Source organism: Leptonychotes weddellii, chromosome 8 (assembly GCF_054177405.1).
Source record: "Leptonychotes weddellii isolate Sample4059 chromosome 8, ASM5417740v2, whole genome shotgun sequence".
Classification (NCBI taxonomy): domain Eukaryota; kingdom Metazoa; phylum Chordata; class Mammalia; order Carnivora; family Phocidae; genus Leptonychotes; species Leptonychotes weddellii.
Genome location: NC_138376.1, coordinates 115,597,315 through 115,613,553, shown reverse-complemented (window position 1 = coordinate 115,613,553; position 16,239 = coordinate 115,597,315). Strand labels below are relative to the sequence as shown.

Genomic DNA, 16,239 nt, shown 5'->3' with positions numbered 1-16,239 from the left:
TAGGCAAGTCAGTGAACTATTATAATGTAACATGGCAGTTCTATTTTTGAACATATAATATAGGAAAAAATTTATAGTTGCAAAGACAATGCATTACCAAGCATTTTTGTATGATTACACTCCCTTAAAACAAAACAAAACTACCAAAACACACTGGGGTAGGGTGGGGGAATCCCACTTTAACAAATATAAAGCTACAAAATTCTGTTTTCTTTAAAAGTCTTTTCTCTCAAGTTGCCTTATTTTCAGATGGAAGTAATAAAAATTAAAATGCAGCCCTAAACCATTTCATCTTCAAATAATATGGCTATAATAATTGTAGCTTCTAAAAACTGGAGCCAAAAATATGTTCATTTGTCATAGCGAAATATAAGTATTTTGTAATATTATAAGGGAAACTATGCTAATACCCAGCATGAAGATACTAAATCTGGAATGGCCCTTGGTGCCACTACAGATCCAACAGTCTTTTCTAAGGCAATTCAGCCGACTTCAATTACTCCTGGACTGGACATTATTACACCTTACACCACTCACTTCTTAAACCCATCATTGCTCACTGGACGGTCCCATCAACGCTCACTGGACTGTCCCATCAACATTCAGCTGGGATAGAGGTAATTGATGAAATGTCAGTGAAGTCTGCTATTTATAACGCTTCAATTGAAATACGTTTGAAGTTAACAGCTAATGGTTTTGACTGTCCATGGATTTGATTTTCTGCACAATTTCAATTCTCTAATATAAAGTCAATTAATATTAGGCTACAGACTGGTCTAGATCAGTCATTTAAAAAAGTAAGTGGAAATTTTAAAAGAAAAATTAACTTTCGTATTTCCCACAAAAATCTGCAATACAACATGCGTCTTTGTAGGACGTATTAGTTATAATAGCAATACTGGCCACTGTGCTGTGAATATAAAAGTTTTCCTGAGAAGTCCAGGTTCCATGAACTGCTAATTGCCCACCTCACCTTTAAATATAGAGAATGTCAGCACCCAAGGATAATTAGTGATGAGAAACAGAAGTCTATCGTTCTGAGGTTCTTCGTACCTGTAATTCTATTTTAGTGCAATAATTCCTGAAGGTGGTTTCCAGACCACCAGCCTCATATTCCTTGGCAAAGAATATTTCTGTCCCACTAAGTTTAAAAGACCAACGGAGGCAAGGCAGGGCTTTCCACAGTTACAACAAAGAAATCAGTGAATGCTACTTTGCTGTTTTCAAGCTCAGAAAAGCTGAGTGATGTTTTCTGAAAATTCTTAATATAAAGGTTCTCTCCAAGAGAAGCACCACTGAGATCCCCAGCACCTACACATTATGGAATAAAACAGATCTTAACTGAATGACTCCCCAGGCCAAATGGCCCAAGATATCCTGTTTTCAACGAGGTAAACTTTAAAACCCCCAAAAGAAACTAAAGGAAAAGCAGTAACTATGAAAAAGCAACATTCATTATTTTTGGCTCAGTTTGAAACACGGTCGCTCTCTTTCATTAGTTAAAAAGCTTGGGGGAACTGAGAACAATAATCCAAGAAATGCAGCTGAATGCCATGATGTCACGAGAAGACTCTAGAGAAGAATGAATTTTCTCTGATTTCAATTAGCTATCAAATGTGCTGCTGGGGTATAAGTTGTCTTCTATCCCACAAACTTTAAAAACAAGTCACAAAATCCACATTAGAATATAAGTTTTTTAATTTTTATAAATAACTTATCTGTTACAAAGATAGTTTACCCAGCTAAATCACAAAACCATCAACTCAAGATATCCAAATTACGTTTTATTAATAAAACAAGTAAAAACTGATTTATCAATCTTCACATAGAACTGCAGATGAAGCTGAAAAACAAGGCCTAGTTTTAAAACAAAATGCATCAAATGTAAGGGCTTTGGGTCTATGGTCTAATTAACTAGGATTGTCATATTTCTTCCCATATACAAGATGCAAAGCCCGGAAGTCAAGGCTTTGACATTCATATAGATCACCTGTAATAATCCTGCTTATTTAAAAAATATCCATTTGCAGACATTTACAATGGGTGACAGTCAACATTATCTCCTACCTTTTGCTATATTTCAGCACTTCCCTTAGCCCCATTCTAAGCACTGATATATAATTTCATAATTCTGTTTTTTAAATGCATACTGTTATTTCTTTTTCTTGATTTCATTTAGTTATATACATTCCCGATCATCTGAATATTTATTTTCCTTATAAAAATATATCATCAAAATAAAGAGATGCTTGAGGTTGCTTCAGTGTTCAAGTTTGCTTTTCTTTTTTCCAGCTTTCCTTCAGTTGTCCTAAATTTGACTAGCCTCGTTTTATAAATACACATGATACTGCCACCAAGTCAGGTTTAGAAACGGACTGCCCCGACAGTAAAGCAATTACGCTTCTCCCCACACCAGGGCTGTAGGTTCTGCTGCTGTGGCTGGTTTTGAAAACTGTACTTTCCCCATAGTAATCTCTTGTGACAGTTCTGTGGGACACCAGGCAGATGAAGCAAGCTTAACCTTGTTGCTCTGTCAGTGGGTTAAAAATACCTTTCGTTTTAAGCTTCCCTGTGGAAGATCAGTGTGCTGTGTGACCCACTGCTGAAGTCGGCAGACATAGTGTGACTTAGAGAGACGCAAGTCTTGTAGTACATTTCCTGCAAGTCAGTGTGCAGCATCCCCACGTCTTCACAGAACATCGGCACTCATGAGGGCAGAGTAGGGTAAGTAGAGGAAAGTTATTTTGTGCACAGTTTCATTTCATTAATGCTTTTTTATTTTAAGGCATTGCTTCTCTCAGGTAAGGCTTAAAAAGGGACATGATCGTGCTTAATCACTAAAAGGAGAAAAGAAAATTAGTTAACAAAAGACTATTACACTATACATATAGAAATATAAGAAAATAATAAAGAAATCACTGAAAGCAGACTCGAGAGATCTGTACAGTAGGAAAAGCTTTGGGATATCTCACTGCACGTTTGTACAGACAATGCATGCTGCTTTCCTTTTCATCTTTAGGCCCCAGATGCTGGCTTCACAGAGTGGAGACGTTTCAGGGAAGACAAAGACGAGGCCACGAGTACCACAGATTCATGAAGTTCTTCCCCTACTCATTGGCACCGTGCGGCAGCAAACAGTTTTTAAATAGTTACATCTTGTTCCTTTTCTTCATGTTTGTAGTGTTTCACCGAAAGCTTTAAAAAAAAAAGCCATCGTTCTATTCCTTCCTCCTGTCAGAATTCAGTAGTGACATGAGGGGGAAAAGGTCCTGGGCACACCTAGGCATTAGTATATTGAGAGTTATCCACAATGGGCTACTGGTAACACTGTACGTGCTTAGGCAGCAGGCAACCGGCTCTCTCAGCAGATCCCCTTTCATGTGATGAATTTCAACTGCCCATGACATTAGACTGAGGTATCACTAGCTCTGTGGGCTGACATTTAACATTAGCACAACACCATCTCGTCACACCTTCAATTTGACAAAATCCTATGTAGCAGTGAAACTTTTCCCCTGATGACAGACTCGTTTCTTGAACTTCCAATGTGGTTTTAGAGCTACAGGGCCTTTTGGCTCAGAAATGCCTTGGCATCTCACACTGTTCACAGCGGATTAAGGCTGGATGGTTCAAAAAAGTACAGGCGGTACAATTCCACTGAGCCCCCTCATCATCTTCTGTGTCTTGAGTCTTTGGTGTTTTGACGGTGGACCTTTGATCTGTAAGGAAGCAAACGAATTGTCTTAGAAGCAAAAAAAAATGGCAAAGTCATAAATGACTGGCAATGTGAAGCACCATCTGGACTGCACAGCACGGAGCAGCCTGTTAACCAAATGACACGTGCGCTCGGGTCCCCCACCTCTAGCAAGCCGGTGCTTCTCTGCTGGGGAACACCAACACGGACCCGATGGCGTCACCTCACTGTCTCCTTTAGGGGGAGGAGAGCGTCATTTTCTCCAGTTGAGAACCGGAGAAAAGGGAAATCAATTCATAGGGGACCCAACAGCAAAGATTCCCGTAATGTCACCGCAGGACTGTGAAAAGGTGTCCTACCACCATACTGACAGTGAGCCTGTGTCTCATTAAAGTTAGATTTGCGTTCCCCACTGAAGAAGTACTTATATTTCTGTTTTCTACCAGGAATGGACATTTTTGTCAAGTGTTCCCTGTTTGCTAAAAATGTAAGCCGTGAACACCACAAATAAAAACAGAAAGATGAGCTAATTTCTAAAAACCTTAACTATATATCAACAATAGATTTGGAGAAGCAAATCAGTGTAAAGATTCTACCACTCTTTATTTCTCAGTTTATTTTAAAATCATATTTATTACAGAACACTTAGAAAGAACACTAGATTGAGGGCTGCGAGAATGGAGTTCCGGAGCTGGCTCTGCTGCTCACTCATGACTTCTCTGTTCTGTGATCTCAGATAAACCCACATACCCTTCAGGTCTGAACTCTCCTATAAAGTGAAGCCACTGCAGCCTTAAGAGGCCAATGTTCTAGAGTGTTTGAAAGGATTAATGTATGTTAAATATAAGGAATAATTACATTCCTTCAAGGCTGTGTCTAAGATGAAATTACATTTATGAAACTACTTTTTTTTGAGGGGGGATCCCATTAGAAATTTAGGATAATATTCCTACAAATTAGTTTGGGGAGGCTTAAAGTAAAAGGAGCATGCATTGTTGGAGCTCTCTTGTCAAGGTTTACAATATAAAGATTCAAACTATGTTAAAACACTGTATACTAATTTGCAAATTCCACCTACTCTACTGAGTTGGTAACTAAATGGTATCTTTTCTGATAATTTAAAAGATAAACTTACTGTATCTAGTAGGCAAAATAGAGGAAATCAAGCTTTTTTTTTTTTTTTAAGATTTTATTTATTTATTAGAGAGTGAGCGAGAGAGAAACAGCATGAGAGAGGAGAGGGTCAGAGGGAGAAGCAGACTCCCTGCTGAGCTGGGAGCCCGATGTGGGACTCGATCCCAGGACCCTGGGATCATGACCTGAGCCGAAGGCAGTCGCTTAACCAACTGAGCCACCCAGGCGCCCGGAAATCAAGCTTTTATAACAAATCTAAAATAATTAAGTGATGTTTGGTATTCTGCCCTCTTTATTTTTTAAAATATAGATTTTAAAGATTTTATTTGAGAGAAAGAGCACGTGTGCATGTGCACACAACTGGGGGGTGGGAGACAGAGAAGGAGACTCCCCGTTGAGCAGGAAGCCCAACTTGGGGCTCTTGGTGCTCGAACCCAGGACCTGATCCCAGGACCCGGAGATCAATGACCTGAACCGAAGGCAGACGCTTAACCGACAGAGCCACCCAGTCGGTCCTGCCCCCCTTTAGCAGCATCTTATTTACTGATTAGTCTTTTTTTTTTTTTTTTTAATATTTTATTTATTTATTCATGAGAGTCAGAGAGAGAGAGAGAGAGAGGCAGAGGCAGAGGGAGAAACAGGCTCCCCGCCTAGCAGGAAGCCTGATGCGGGACTCGATCCCAGGACCCTGGGATCATGACCTGAGCCGAAGGCAGACGCTTAACCATCTGAGCCACCCAGGCGCCCCATCTTATTTACCGATTAATCTTAAGGAACACTTTATTGCAAAACTATCAACTTTAGGCATTGGTCATAATTTTTAGGCATCATGACACTTTTTGCCACATTCAAGAGCAACTTGAGAATGCTATTTATAGAACAAATACTTTCTTTAATTGGGTAATATAATTGAGTAATAAATTTTCTTTATATTGAGTAATTTAAAAATATCTAAGGCTTATGTAAGTTAAAATATTTGAAAAATCGAGGATCTGACAATACTTAGGTAATATTTCTTAAACCACATTAAAATAAATACTTAAAGGGGCGCCTGGGTGGCTCAGTCGTTAAACGTCTGCCTTCGGCTCGGGTCGTGGTCCCAGTGTCCTGGGATCGAGCCCCGCATCAGGCACCCTGCTCGGCGGGAAGCCTGCTTCTCCCTCTCCCACTCCCCCTGCTTGTGTTCCCTCTCTCGCTGTGTCTCTCTGTCAAATAAACAAAATCTTTAAAAAAAAAAAAAAAGTTAAAATTTTGACTTTTTACCATAGAAAATGATTTTACACTTCATACCTGGGAAACATTTTATCGAATGATTGTTTTAATCTGGGGATCCACCCTACTTAATAGAATTTTGGTCTCACTTAGGTGTTAGAAAACATTCCCACCTGACACATTTAAAAAACTTCGTCTATCCTTTTTAACTACAAACGTTTTTAGGAAAGTGGACTATTTGTACTAACACTTTATTATTAAATACTAGCACCTTCTTCGTTATTTAAGTAGTATCTAAGGTAATCGATAGGGGACCTACATTTTTTTTTTTTAAATGAAAAATCTCCAATGGTTTTCTTATATTTGCACAATTGCATTTGGTACTTAAACTTACAAATCTTTTTATTAGAAGTATTTGGAAACCAGAATTTAAAGAGGAAGTTAGACTGCAAAGGATGGCTTGTGATTTCCACACTAATTTTAGCTGTTAAAAACAAAACAAAACAAAACACTGCAGTGTAAAGCAGAAGTGCAAAATTTTTTCTAACTAAATAAATCTCTATAAATGAAACTAATAATTCTCTATTTTAGCTGAAGGCAAAAATGTTTGATTCTCTATTTCTCCAAAATAGCATAAATAGATAGAAGCACACAAAAGCTTCTATCTTTTGTGAGAAAACTTTTAATAGATTTTTTCTTTTTTCCCTTTTTTTGGGTAATAATTGCCATATTTCATATTTGACATATTATAAACTTTTTAAATTGTAGTATAGTTGACATACAATGTTATATTAGTTTCAGGTGTACTGCAGAGTGATTCAACAATTTTATACATTATACAATGCTCACCACGATGTAGTAGTTACTATCTGTCACCGTACAGAGTTATCATAATATTGACTATATGCCCTACGCTGTACCTTTCATCCCTGTGACTTACCTATTTTATAACTGGAAGTCTGTACTGCTTACTCCCCTTCACCTATTTTGCTCATCTCTTCCCACCCCAGTAGTGACCATTAGTTTGTTCTCTGCGTTTATTAGTTTCCATCTGTTTTGTTGTGTTTGTGTTTTTTGGATTCCACATGTAAGTGAAATCATATGGTATATTCTCTCTCTTATTTCACTTAGCATAATACTGTCTAGGTTCATCCATGCTGTTAAGAATGGCAAGATTTCATTCTTCATTATGGCCGAATAATATTCCATTGCGTGCGCACACACCCCACATCTTCTTTATTCATTCATTTATCAATGGACACTTAGGTTGCTTCCGTGTTTTGGTTATTGTAAATAATGCTGCAATAAACACAGGCATGCATGTATCTTTTCAAGCTAGTGTTTTCATTTTCTTTGGGTAAATACCCAGCAGTGGAATTACTGGACTGTGTGGGATTTCTAATTTTTGAGGAACTTCCATACTGTTTTCCATAGCAGCTACACAAATTTAAATTCCCACAAACAGTACACAAGGATTCCCTTTTTCTCCATATCCTCATCAATACTTGGTATTCCTTGTCTTTTTTTTAATTAAGTTTAAAATTTTTATTTGTCTTTTTGATACTAGCCACTCTGACTGGTGTGAGGTGATCTCATTGTAGTTTTGAGATTGACATTTCCCTCATGATGAGTGATACTGAGCATCTTTTCATGTCGCCATCTGCATGTCTTCGCTGGAAAAATGTCTATTCAGGTCCTCTGCCCATTTAAAAATTGGATTATTTGGGGTTTTTTTTGGTGTTGAGTTGTATGAGTTCTTTATATATTTAAAATATTAATCTCTTATCAGATATATCGTTTGTGAATTATCTTCTCCCATTCAGTAGTTGCCTGTTTGTTTTGTTGATGATTTCCTTGCTGTGCAGAAGCTTTTTAGTTTGATAATTGCTTTTGTTTTCCTTGCCTGAGGAGACATATCTAGAAAAATGTCCCTAAGGCCAATGTCCAAGAGATGACTGCCTGTGTTTTAAGAGTTTTATGGTTTCAGGTCTTACATATAGGTCTTTAATCCATTTTGAGCTTATTTTTGTGTATGATATAAATGGTCTAGTTTCATTCTTTTGCCTGTAGCAGTCTAATATTCTCAATTTATTGAAGAGACCTTTTTTTTTTTCTCCATTGTATATTCTTGCCTTTGCTGTAAATTAATTGATGGGCACTCTATTCTGTTTCATTGGTCTATGTGTCTATTTTTGTGCCAGTACCATATCTTGAAATCTGGGATTGTGATACTTCCAGCTTTGTCCTTTCTCAAAGTTGCTTTGGCTATTTGGGGTCTTTTGGGTTCCATGCAAATTTTAGGCTTATTCTAGTTCTGTGAAAAATACCATTGGTATTTTGGTAGGGACTACATTGAATCTCAATGTAGATTGCTTTGGTAGTACAGACATTTAACAGTATCAATTCTTCCAATTCATGAGCATGGTGTATCTTTCCATTTGTTTATGTTGTCTTCAATTTCTTTCATCAATGTCTTATAGTTTTCAGAGTACAGGTATTTTTCCTCCTTGGTTAAATTTATTCACAGGTATTTTAGTTTTCTTTGATACAACTATGAATGGGATTGTTCTCTTAATTTCTCTTCTGCTACACTGTTGTTAGTGTATAGAAATGCAGCAGACTACTGCATATTAATTTTGTATATATAATAAAATTCAACTTCACTGAATTCATTTATTAGTTCTAATAGTTTTTTTGGTGGAGTCTTCAGGGTTTTCTATATATAGTATCATGTCATCTGCAAATAGTGACCGTTTTACTCTTTATCAATTTGGATACTTTCCTTTTTCTTGTCTGATTGTTGCAGCTAGGAACTACCAGCTGAATAAATGTTGAAGAAAAATGGCAAAAGTGGGCATCCTTGTCTTGCTTCTGATCTTAGAGGAAAAGCTTTCAGTTTTTCACCAATGATTATAATGTTAGCTACTGGTCTGTCATATATGGCCTTTATTTTGTTGAGGTATGTTCCCTACAAACCCACTTTGTTGAGTTTTTATCATGAAGAGATGTTGAGTTTTGTCAAATGCTTTTTCTGCATCACATTGTTAATGTGGTGTATCATGCTGATTGATTTGTAGATATTAAGCCATCCTTGCATCCCTGGAATAAATCCCACTTGATTGTGGCGAATGAGTGTATTGTTGAATTGCATTTGCTAATATTTTGTTGAAGATTTTTTGCATCTATGTTCATTTGGGATACTCGCCTGTAATTTTCTTTTTTTTGTAGTGTCTTTGTCTGGTGTTGTTTATCAGGGTAATGCTGGCCCTATAGAATAAATCTGGAAGTTTTCCTTCCTCTTATTTTTTGGAATAGTTTGAGAAGGATACAAACTCTTCTTTAAATGTTTGGCAGAATTCACCTGTGGAGCCATCTGGTCCTGGACTTTGGTTTGTTAAGAGTTTTTTGATTCTGGATTCAATTTTGTTACTAGTAATCGGTCTGTTCAGATTTTCTGTTTCTTCCTGATTCAGTCCTGGAATAGTGTTTATTTCTAGGAATTTATCCATTTCTTCTAGGTTGTTGAAATCCTGGCATAAAACTTTTCATAATCCTTTGTATTTCTGTAGTGTTGGTTGTTACTTCTCTTTCATTTCTGATTTTATTTATTTGAGCCCTCTCTTTTTTCCTGATGTGTCTGGTTAAAGGTTTATCAATTTTGCTTATGTTTTCAAAGAACTAGATCTTGGTTTCATTGCTCTTTTCTATTTTTCTTAGACTCTATTTTGTTTATTTCTACTCTGATCTTTATTATTTCCTTTCTTCCACTAACTTTGGGATTTGTTCTTTTTCTAGTTCTTGTAGGTGTAAAGTTAGATTATCTGAGATTTTTCTTGTTTCTTGAGGTAGGCCTCTATCACCATAAACTTCCCTCTTAGTACTGCTTTTACTGCATTCAAAAGAATTTGAACCTGTGCTTCCATTTTCATTTGTCTCCAGGTTTTTCCTCTGTGATTTCTTCACTGATGCATTGGGTTGTTTAGTATGTTGTTCAGTCTCCACATATTTGTGTGTTTTCCCAATTGTTCCCTTGTAATGACTTCTAGTTTTATAGCATTGTGGTTGGAAAGATGCTTGACATGATTTCAGTCTTCTTAAGTTCATTGAGACTTGTTCTGTGGCCTAACATGTGATCTATCCTGGAGAATGTCCCATGTGTACTTGACAATATGTATTCTGCTGTTTTTGGATGAAATGTTCTCTATTTATCTGTTAAGTCCATGTATTCTAATGGGTTGCTCATAAGCCACTGTTTCCTTTTTTTTCTGTGTGGAAGATCTCTCCATTGATATAAGTGTACTGTTAAAGTTCCCTACTATTATTGTATTACTGTCAATTTTTCTCTTTATGTCTGTTAATATTTGCTTCATATATTTAGGTCCTCCTTTGTTGGGTGCATAAATATTTACAATTGTAATATCCTTTTGTTGATCTCTTTATCATTACATAATGCCCTTTTTTTGTCTCGTTAGTCTTTGTTTTAAAGTCTCCTTTGTCTGATATAAGTACTACCCAGTTTGTTTGCTTCTATTTGCATGTCTTTTTCCATCCCTTTCTTTTCAGTCAGTATCTTTAGGTCTGAAGTGAGTCTCTCGTAGGGAGCCTATAAATGGGCCTTGCTATTTTACCATCCAGTCACCCTATCTCTTTTGACGGGAGGATTCAGACCATTTACATTTAAATTTTTTTTTTTTTTTTTAAGATTTATTATTTGAGAGAGAGTGAGTGAGGGCGAGCACACAGAGGGAGAGGGAGAGGGAGAAGCAGACTCCCCACTGAGCAGGGAGCCCGATATCTGAGCCGAAGGCAGACGCTTAACCGACTGAGCCACCCAGGCGCCTAGACCATTTACATTTAAAGTAAAGTATCAGTAGATAGGTATGTACTTATTGCCATTTTGTTGTTTTCTGGTTGTTTCTGTAGTTCTTCTGTGTTCCTTTCTTGTGCTGATGACTTTCTTTAATGTTATGCTTAGATTCCTTTCTCTTTATTTTTTGTGTATCTATTATAGGTTTTTGGTTGGTGGTTACCATGAAGTTCATATGTAACACCCTAAGTATATAGCAGTCCATATGAAGTTGATGATCCCTGCAGTAAAAACACATTCTAAAAGCACTACATTTTTACTTTCTCCTCTATGTTTTATGTATATGTCATATTTTATGTCTTTTTATTTTGTGAGTCCCTTAACTAATTTTTTTTTTTTTTAGATATAGCTGATTTTACTACTTTTGTCTTTTAACCTTCATACTAAGCTTTATAAGCAACTGATCAACTATCTTTACCATATGTTTGCTCTCACCTGGGAAATTTTTTCATTTCATTATTTTCTTATTTCTAGTTATGGCCTTTTCTTGTCCCTTTAACATTTCTTATGAGGCTGGATTAGTGGTGATGAACTCTAACTTTTGTTTGTCTGGGAAATTCTAGCTCTCCAATTCTAAATGATAATCTTGCCAAGTAGTATGTTGGTTGTAGGTTTTTTCCTCTCGCACTTTGAATATATCATGCCACTCCCTTCTGGCTGCAGTTTCTGTCCCAAAATCAGCTGACAGTCTCATGGGGTTCTTCCTTATATATAACTAGTTCCTGTTCTCTTACTGCTTTTTAAGATTGTCTATCTTTAATATTTGACATTTTATCTTGGTGTGGTCCTATCTGGGCTCATTTTATTTGGGACTCTCTGTGCTTCCTGAACCTGGATGTATGTTTCCTTTCCCAGGTTAGGAAAGTTTTCAACTATCATCTCTTAAAGTAAGTTTCTGCCCCTTTCTTTCTCTCTCCTCCTTCTGAGACCTCTGTAACGTGAATGTTATTATTCTTAATGTCCCAGAGATCCCTTAACCTATCCTCATTTTTTAACATTCCTTTTTCTTTTTGCTGTTCAGCTCGGGTGCTTTCCATTACCCTGGCTCTAGATGGTTGATCCGTTCTTCTGCATCCTCTAATCTGCTGCTGATTCCCTCTAGTGTATTTTTCATTTCACTAATTGTATTCTTCAGCTCTGATTCTTTTTATATTTTATATCTCTTAAGTTCTCACTGAACTCACCCACTCGTCTCTCAAGTCTGATGAGCATCTTTATGACCATTACTTTGAATTCTTTATCAAGTAGATTGTTTATTTCTGTTTCATTTAGTTCTTTTTCTGAATTTTTTTGTTTGTTTAGAGCACATTTCTGTCTCATTTTGTTTGACTTTCTGTATTTGTTTCTTTTTCTTCTTTTTTTTTTTTAAGATTTTATTTATTTATTTGAGAGAGAGAGAGAATGAGAGAGAGAGAGCATGAGAGGGGGAGGCTCAGAGGGAGAAGCAGACTCCCCGCTGAGCAGGGAGCCTGATGTGGGACTCGATCCCGGGACTCCAGGATCACGACCTGAGCCGAAGGCAGTCGCTTAACCAACTGAGCCACCCAGGCGCCCTTTCTGTATTTGTTTCTATGAATTAGGCAACAGAGCTACCTCTCCCAGTCATGAAGGAGAGGCTCTGTGTAGGAATGTCCCTGTATAGACTACATGTGCCTAGCAGCTCTGGCTGGCTGGTGGTAGCTGTAACAAGTGTGAGCTGAGTCCTAGGGTACGCCATGCAGGGATGCCCTGGTAGGATGGCTGGAGCTGTAGTGGGTATAGGCTGAGCATGCACTAGTGTGCACTGCACTGTGGGCCACCTTGCTGGGATGGCCGGAGCTCAGGTGGGCACAGGTGCAGGGGGCTCTTTTGGAAGAATGGCTGGAGCTGACGGAGGGGAAGAGGTGCAATTCTTGCTGAGAGGGCAGGCTGGCTAGAGTGGCTAGACTCTGCTCCCATTTATGCTAGGTGGGACAAGGTAAACATAGCGCTTTGCACTTCTGACCCCAGAGAGAGTTCCAGCAGTTTTCCCACCATTTGGTAGATGCCCTAGAGTTGGTATATGGGTTTTCTTCACTTATATTCTAGTTGCCCTTTATTTTATTTTTTAAAAAGATTTTTATTTATTTATTTGAGAGAGAGAGTAGGGGTCGGGCAGAGGGAGAGGGAGAAGATGACTCCTCACTGAGCAGGGAGCCCAGTGTGGAGCTTAATCCCAGGACCCCAGGACCATGACCGAACTGAAGGGAGACGCTTAACTGACTGAGCCACCCCGGCACCCCACTAGTTGCCCTTTAAATCACAAATCTGTGCATGGGTCCCTCAATGCTCTCTCTCCCCTCTGCAGTTCACAGTGTAGGGGGTGGGGGTCCCATGGTTACTGTGTCTCCATCTCTCCTTCCAATCTCTATGTGGTCCTTCCATCCTTTGTTGTGCAAAAGCTGTTCAATCAGCCCTCAGTGCTTCAGGAGGAATTGCTCTATATGTAGGTGTAGATATGGTATGTCCATGGGAAGAGGTGAGTTTAGGTTCTTCCTATGACACCATCTTGGATCCCTTCCCTTGACACATTAAATTTAAGGAAAGGCTTCCATCTGCGCGTTCTACTGTTCTACCTTTCCTTACTTTTTATCTCCGTGAAAAATTTCAAATTTATATAGAGAGAATAGTAAAATAAACCCTCATGTTCTTATCCTGCTTCAAATTGTCAAGACCAATCTTATTTCATCTATTCTCCACCTACCCTCCATCTATATACTCCTTCCTACACTCAGCACATAAGTACTGGATTATGCTGAAGTAAAACAGGAACCTTTTTATAAGAAAAATTCTAGTTTTTGAGAGACTGAAAAGGTTATATTAAAGCAACTCATTCAGAGTCTGGAAATACCCACTTCGCTTATTTTAAGGAGCTAGGCTATGCCATTGTTTTCTTTATTCCTTTACTCAATTAACATCCAAATGGCATCCAGTATTTTAACCACTGCTTACTGTGACAAATGCCCTAATCTCACTTTGGCTCTGCTGTAATAATAGTTCACTGCATTCCAGCTAACTATGTTTAGGAACATTTAAATTAAAAAACAAACAAACAAACAAACCCATGAAGATACAGTTAGTCCTAATCACTTTATATTTAAACAAAAATGAAGTGAGGAGAAAAGGATACTGAGACTGTGCAAAGTCTTTTAACGAACCAAAGAGTTAGTAACATACCTATTCTTTCTTGTTCTCATTTCTCTCTTTATTTTAATTCCTAAAGTAAAAGAATCCACACACATATTTTGACATACCTTAGTTTCACGTGCATACAAATCTGATTATCAATGATATAAAATGATAGTAGGTAATAATTTTCAAAAATCATTCGTTTGAAATTCAGAGTATTGTGATTATACAGAATTATGCATAAATTAAACAGAAGGCTCACGAAAAATAAATTTTCCTAAGGTATTGTTCTCATCAGTTACCTAAATTTTAAAGAGTACCAAGTTTTGCACCTGATTATTTTTTCCTAAGACTTGCTATTTTAGGAGTATATAATGAATCCTAAGGATATGCATTTTACTTTTAAAGAGCTAAGTACATTAGACTTTTGCATCCTCCCCCATCCCCAGCTTGTAAGTGAAAATAAGCAACTATCTTCCTAATGAATTCATCCACGAATGCCAAAGTTTGAAGCACTTCTAGAGTGGAAGGTTGCTAAAAACAGAATTTTCTAAAATCTTGCTTTTTAAAATGTAATGGTTTTCACACTTAATGAGTACACTAACCTTTGGGTTTTGGTGGCACAGGACCTACAAATCCAATATTGTCATAAAAGTTATGAATAGCGCTGGGATTAAAATGTGGTCCTGAAATATATAAAAAGTAAATATATCAATGTTTATAGCTCAAAAATATTTAATTTTATTTTTTAAAAAGCTAATATTTTCTTTCTAAAAAAGATCACAGTATAAATAGAAGAAATGCTTTTATTTATTTTGCACCTCTAATCTTAACATATAAAGATTTGACATATAAAGATGTCAAAACAGTTGAGGTAGGTATAATACAGTACTCACAACAGAAGTCTAAGTGGTAAATGGAGGAAGAGGTCAAATTAAACTGTTAGTAACACAGTAACAGAATTACAACTAGACCACTGTTCTATGTGACAAGTTAAAATAACTTAAAATTTAACAATTTAAAATATAATTTCAAATGATCAAACATGGTCTTAAGCAACTAAATACCTTGGCCCCAAATAAGTATTAAAAACCTTGCACTAATTTAATATAATGGTTCAGATGACAAAAGGAACAAGTTCAAGAACTGTAGTTGCTAGACCAATACTTTTAAACTATGGCATCTTCAGTGAATGTTTCAAGATACATGATATATTAAGGTTTTAAAAGAAAATACAACATTATAATCTTTCAGTTTGATGGATTTTCGGCACACACTTAAAAGAGTAATTAAGGACTTCTTTTTTGTTGGCTTCCTTCTCTTATCCTGTCTTTTCTATTTCATATATTTCTATTATTTCCCTAACTTCAGAATTAGGTTTAAGTTATAAAATTTCCTTTTAGTTGTCTGTGGAACTGAATTAAATTGTCAAGATTTTTTGCTACAATAACCAAGTACTGCTTATCACTAATAGCTCAAGCTTCCTAATAAGCTATCATTGTTCTAAAAATGTATAAGCCATATTTTTATTCCCTTCTCTATTTTATCAATTAAGATAGTGCCATTAGGGTGGGGATGTCTTTTTAACTATGATCTTAAAAGCATGATTCTTGAAAGGTAAAAGGAAAGAAGGGAAATAGGAAAAAGACATGAGTACCTATATTTTAACCAATATTAAATATTATACATGCTACTAATATATTACAGCAATACTTTTGACAATACAGCCATACTAATCATTGTCTTTCCTTAACACGAGACTAAAGCAGGTTTGAATAATACAAATTTTATCAAATTATTCATAAACCAAATACATAGTTTCTTCTGGAAGAGGGGGCAGGGAGAAAAACCCAATAGTTTTTTAGTACTTTCTGGCTCCAAAGTCAAATCTGAGACAATAAGATTATAACTGATAAGTTTGTTTTCAGCCACAGGAAAAGAGTTGATAAATTAATACAATGATTTCAGTTGAAAATGCACTGAACTTTACCTCGGGCTTGAAAAAGATCAATTTCTTTGGTTAAGCAGTCAATGTCAATCTGGAGTTGTCTATTACAACTTCTCAACTGCTGCATTTCTTCGAGCTGAAAAATAATTCCGTGTGAGAAGGATCTACGTTGAATTCTCTTGTCATTAGTTAAGAAAGAGTGGAGTTTGGCAGGGGAGGGTAAGGGCAAAGAAACAA

The 16,239-nt window shown here is 36.8% G+C and overlaps 1 protein-coding gene across 5 annotated transcripts in view; it reads right to left on the bottom strand.

Annotated features, from left to right (window-relative positions):
* Positions 1 to 1,680: 1,680 nt before the first annotated feature.
* Positions 1,681 to 16,239, bottom strand: part of TAB2 (TGF-beta activated kinase 1 (MAP3K7) binding protein 2) — a 92,620-nt gene continuing 78,061 nt past the window's right edge. For all 5 annotated transcript variants that reach the window (XM_081829129.1, XM_081829130.1, XM_031021643.2 and 2 more), the window contains 3 exons: positions 16,045 to 16,138; positions 14,660 to 14,740; positions 1,681 to 3,719 (listed from right to left, as the gene is read on the bottom strand). In XM_081829129.1, coding sequence (XP_081685255.1) covers positions 3,577 to 3,719; positions 14,660 to 14,740; positions 16,045 to 16,138 — 318 coding nt within the window. In that variant the 3' untranslated portion in view covers positions 1,681 to 3,576. The remainder of the gene's footprint in view (positions 3,720 to 14,659; positions 14,741 to 16,044; positions 16,139 to 16,239) is intronic.